At 44.9% G+C, this 5,676-nt stretch overlaps 1 protein-coding gene across 1 annotated transcript in view; it reads right to left on the bottom strand.

Moving 5' to 3' along the window:
• Nucleotides 1-5,108: 5,108 nt before the first annotated feature.
• SPNS2 (spinster homolog 2 (Drosophila)) overlaps nucleotides 5,109-5,676 on the bottom strand; it is a 118,383-nt gene continuing 117,815 nt past the window's right edge. Inside the window, exon 12 of the mRNA XM_010282464.1 lies at nucleotides 5,109-5,175. Within this exon, the coding sequence (XP_010280766.1) occupies nucleotides 5,109-5,175 (67 nt within the window). The remainder of the gene's footprint in view (nucleotides 5,176-5,676) is intronic.

The raw sequence follows: 5,676 nt of genomic DNA, 5'->3' as shown, positions 1-5,676 counted from the left end.
TGAGCCCTGTTTAAGACAGCAGAAAAGGTGTACGGACTAGGGGTTGTTCTTTTTGTGGCTTGCACTATCTAGTCTGTAATGAGTATTTTCTTCCTAGCATTTGTACCCAGCACATTGAAAATGAAATGTTAATCAGCACTGCTACTCAGCAAGAGTTTCCACACCTGATCAAAGGTGTTAAGAGTAATTTTTTTCTTATTAAATGTTTAATTTTAATTTTAGGAGAGAAGAAAAACGTACTAGAGTTGTTTAAAGAACCTGATTCTTGTAATGTAAACAAATGGGTGAACCATTTATGACCTCTCTGAAGTGCTGAGTGGGAGCTAATTAAATACTTAAATTCTTTTGTTCTGACCAGCTACCATCAGTGCGGCTATTTATTCCTGTTCACATCTGTACCAGGGATACACACTGCAGTTGCATCCTGCTGCCTGATCTGCATTGCTGTATCTTTGGCGAAAATACCCAGCATATATCACGCAGGATGCAGAGAGGGATTGAACAATTCTAAAACTTGGATATCTATCCACAGCTTCTTTCTGAAAGGATATGGGGATAACCCAGAAAATCTCAAGCTTCCAGGTATAAGATCAGGGATTAAATAGAAAAAGAGATAAAAAAAAAAAAAAAGTCCTTTGAGGGGTAGAGTATTCTACACCTGCACAGGGGGGTTTCTCAGGAAAAACTAGGTCAGTTTGGGTTTTTCCTCAGCAACAGCTGGGAGTGGCCATTGTTGGAGACAGGACTGGAGAGTCAGCCTGAGCCGGCTGCAGGGCATCAGTGGTCCCACAGGCCCGTGCAGAGACACGGTCACCGCTCAGCGAAGCTCCAGATGCTCGACACTCACGCTGACTGCCCAGAAAAGAATTGTGTTACACGCTAATTACAGTGATTTATATGTCCTGGCACCCAAAAGTTGTCACAGCTTGGCCAAAGAACTTTTTTTTTTTCCCATAATGAAAAGAGCACATTCTTCCCAATTACTGGTAAAGCCATTGCTTCTAATAAGTACTTGCGTAGGAATGTCTTCTGCAGCTCTCAAAAATACCTTGTTTTTTCAAGTTATCTGCATTATGAGCGAGGAAGAGGACACAGAGAGACCACAGATGCAATTCTCAGCAGCGCTGAGCATTTACTTCCAACGAGTGAAGTACCTGAAGTACTCCTGGCCTCTGAAAGGTGCCTTCTGGCTGGTATCTGCCAAGGCTGCACAGGTATCGGTGATGGAGCTCGGGAATAAAAGTGAAGTTGTCAGCTTTCTGATCCGTTTCTGTAGGGCTCTGCCACGGCAAGATACTGTACTTGTACGTCTCGTCTTCCACAAGATGTCAAAGCTTGGGTCTCACAAATTTTCCTCAAGCAGGTAAGAGAAATACAGTACAGAGTGCATTCATGTTTGGAAATGAAATGCGAGTGCTTTAACCCTCCACTGCAGTACTACAGAACAGGAAAGGAACAACAGTATAGTCACCGAATCACAGAATCGTTAAGGTTGGAAAAGACCTCTGAGATCATCAAGTCCAACCATCAACCCAACACCACCATGCCCAGTAAACCATGTCCTGAAGTGCCACGTCCACACGTTTTTTGAACACTTCCAGTGGTGGTGACTCCACCATCTCCCTGGGCAGCCTGTTCCAATGCTTGACCACTCTCTCAGAAAATAGATTTTTCCTAATATCTAGTCAAGAAAAATCACAGCAAAAATTGTAGTTGTGTGGTTTAAAAAAGAATTGAGGTATTTATTATTACTAGTGTGTTTTCTTACAGAAACCAATCTTAACCATTTTCTCTCTCTTATCACTTCGGGTGTGATTGAATTTGTGTTATAAAAATTGCACCAAAAATAACTGGATTATATTACAGAGTGATGTACTATACTGTGTTCTCTACTCGTCCTAAATTTACTAAAAGACTCTTTAAACTGTAAAATTTTTGAAGCATTATGAAAATAGTTATGAAAGAATCGTGATTAAAAAAGAAAAAGAATTGCTGTATAAAGAATTTTTTCTCATGAGTGTTTTTGAGAGAGGGACAGCCTTAGTGACTGGAATTCCTGTGCTAAAAAAGTAATCTACAAAATATGCCAGGAATTGTGGCAATGACAAAAGTAGTGTAAAAAAAGTCACGAGGCACTGAAAGCCTGGAAATTCTGTTTTTGAAAGGAAGTGTGGTGGAAACCGGAGGAAGCTTTACAGGAAAGAGAGGTTGCTATCCTGATACCCTGTCCTGCCTGGAAGAAGAAATTTTCTCTAAGCAAACGCCCAGAGACCAGTACACAAAGGAACAAACAAACGAAGAAATGCTAGCAATAAAACCCTGGACTAGTTTTCACAGAGGCATGGAAATTTAAAGCAGGGAAAGCTTAATTTCTGTAGGCAGAGCTGCAGAGCGCGGCGTTACACTTCTTTGCTTCCATGTTAGTTCATTGGAGAGGCCTGTGACATCTGCCCTGCGTGCCCTGACCCTACTGGTGATGAATGGGTTCCATCTCTGGCGTGCGACACCGGCGTTTGTGATTCCTGCAGGTTAATTGATTTATCTTGGCAAAGCACGTTTCCAAGTCCTGCCGTCCGAGCAGCACGACTGACTGCAGAGGGAAAACAAGGCATCTTGAAGAAGAAATTCCCCCGTACCCAGCGAGTAACAGGTAGGACAGGAGGGAGGACTGGTCAGGCAGAAAGCCATCCTTGCCAACGGTGCGCAGCGCCAAGTGCAGATGGCCTGTCAGATAGGTGGGAGCTGGACGTCGGATCCGGAGTCCAGCATGGAGTTTTAAGCTACTAATAGCAAAATGGTCTGTTGTCTTTTCTCTCACAGGCATGCATGTAGCTAACAAACAAATCCTCCCCCATAAATTCTTCTGAAGAGACCGCTGAACCTGTCAGCGACGGCAGAGGGGACCCAGTCGAAGCACAGACGCCATCGCACGTGGCCGGGAGAGGAGCCTCACTCTGCAGTTAACAACCTTATTAAAGATACTGTCGTACTGTTCAGTAATGTGTCAAACCTGAAATAAGCTGCGCTCTCCAGGCATCTGACGGCAAGATGCCAGGGTATTTTTAACATGGGAGTGGGCATATCCCAGAAACAGTGCAGTAGGAGTCATTTGAGAGAAAATGCTTTGTTAGTCATTATTTATGACAACAGTTCTCCCTCTTGGCTGACAAAGTTTGCAACACGAAGGATCAGTAGCTGAATAATATAAAATTCATAAACAAAGGTGAATCAGACAGACCAGGAAAGGGAAGGATGCAGAAAGACAGAGTGCAACAAAACCAGGTCTGAACTCTAAATACATTTCTTCAAAACTGGCTGGGAAGCTGGTATGCTGTGGATGTGAACAGAGCACTACTGAATCTGCTCAGGCTACACAGCAACAGTCCAGAACAAACACTTTTATGCAGGAGAAAGCAGAGCTGTGGGATGTGATCTCCTTCCTACAGTAACACTGCTGCAAAGCTGGTGTTTTGGTGCACTGCAAAACAATCCCGTAAAACACACCAGTGCTGTCACCCAAGCAGAGTCAACCAGTGAGCGACCAGCCTCTGACCTGCAGTGCCTCCTGAGAAAGCCCTCTTCCACGAGAGCTCGGCTGGAGTGGCGATACTGGCTGGATACCACAGTGCACTGCCCGGTATAAAGGTCCAGGTGGGGTTAGACATGCTGATAAAGATGGGAGTGACTCAAAATTCACTACCTGAATACTGAAATCCTCCTTCACCACCTGAGATGCTGTCATGCCATGTTGGCAACACAGAGGGACACATCTCTCCACCATAATTACAAGTGTAACGAGTGCTCTCCCCTCTGAATACAGTGAAGACAAATGCTGAAGTTTTCCTAGGAGCAGGTGGGGGCCCTGAGCGAAGGCTAACGCTATGGCTGCGTGAGGAGGACTTCATCCGCTGCGTTCTATTACTACCCTATCACTAAACAAAACTTTTGCCTCCTTGCAGCAAAAAAAACCCACCCCACCCTGTGCACCTAGAAACTTATGTTCATCATGCCATGTCTCCAAGTGATCGCTACTTAGACTTGCATGTACAGTTTATGTGCACGATTACAGAAATAGGGCTGGAAGGCTGCCGGAGAGCAGTTCCCATCTTCCTGCCTCAAACCAAGCCAGGGGGGCCTTCAGAAACACACAACAGCTTCCGTATCTTCTCCAAATAATCTGCTGTAGCATTTACCTCTTTTTTTTTCTCTTAGGAAGTTCTTCCTAACATCTAATCTCCAATTTCACTTATTGTAATTTAAAGCCCTTATATGCAGATAACAAACCAGGCACACAACAGTCATGTCACATCTCCAAAGTCACACTGAAGTTCAACCGTGCGGGACTTAACCTCCTTACAGGATACATGATGAGGTCTTGTTTTTTCCACTATGTTTAAACACCTCATTATAGGGGGAATGTATATACCTAAAGGCAACAGGAGGCAGAAAACCTTTCCTTTTTCTGATTTTTGTGCATGTTAGTAAAAGGAAAGTGGAACGGCTCTTACAGGGCCGCAGCACCGCCTGTGGCATTGCTTCCAAATCTCTTGCACCCATCTGATATGACAGTACAAGCCAGAAAGTATCACCAAAATCATTCACACACTTATGTCAACCTCCAAACACCTTATTTTCCTCCTAGCTGTATCCTGTCTACTGACAGTGATATGCCAGGGCCCTTCCCTTTAAGGTACAGCAAGGTATACTCTGCTCTCTTTGTCTGCAGAATTACCATGGGCTGTTTACATGTCTGCGTTGTATTTTTTCACTCCACATATCTACGTCTGCATCATTAAATCCATACAAACCCCTGTGCAGCGAGGTTTACACAGGGAGAGCTCATTCATGCAACGTTCCCATTGACGTGGATGTCTGACGCAGCGCTGACGTTACAACAGCATGCCTATGTTGTTGTTCTTGAACCAATGCAAATGGCTCTCACAACCAAGCCGCAAGAGTACCTCCTCCTCCCAATGGCAGAAAGGCGAAGGCAACTTATAGTCAACACCAGACTAGTCACCTGCCCACATATTCAGCATGACATTATACATAGATACTCTTATTTTTTGACAATTATGAGAAAGAGACTAACCCCAGAAGTTTGTATGTCATGTGGAAGCGTCTTCTGAATTACTGTAGTTGCCAACCGTGAGGTGGTCCGAATCGGTTTCTTTACTGAAAAACAGTAGCTTTTTTTTTACAAGCTGCAATAAGGGACTGGGAAAGACTATCTTTAATACAGCGACCCTTGAGCATGTATGTCCCCGCATACACAGCTTGCTTCCTTCTTGCCTGATGTTCCTGTGTATTGGAGGTAGTGAGCAGGGCACAGGGGGCTGAGATAGGACTGTGCACTCAAAGTTGACCACCAAGCTCTGTAAAGTATCTCTTGCTCTTCATCTAGTAGTCCACTGGTTCCAACACACAGCAACCCCTCACCACAGATGGCCTGGGCTGTGGCATGCTCACGCAAGGGTAAAAGAGGCCTGTGATCTCAAATACTGTGCTCCCCTCCAGGCTGTATGGCCAACAACTGAAATCCACCAGAGCAGAAGCGTGGAAAGGATGCCCAGCCAGCATGACCCAAGCCCCTGTGCTTCGTGCAGCGTCATGCACTCTGCTGAGCTGGGGTTCTTAACACACAACCCGACATCCTTTACCTGGAAGGACCAAGGC

This window comes from Phaethon lepturus, unplaced genomic scaffold, assembly GCF_000687285.1.
Source record: "Phaethon lepturus isolate BGI_N335 unplaced genomic scaffold, ASM68728v1 scaffold21332, whole genome shotgun sequence".
NCBI lineage: Eukaryota > Metazoa > Chordata > Aves > Phaethontiformes > Phaethontidae > Phaethon > Phaethon lepturus.
The sequence above is the reverse complement of the archived record's forward strand: the minus strand, read 5'-3'. Positions and strand labels throughout refer to the sequence as shown.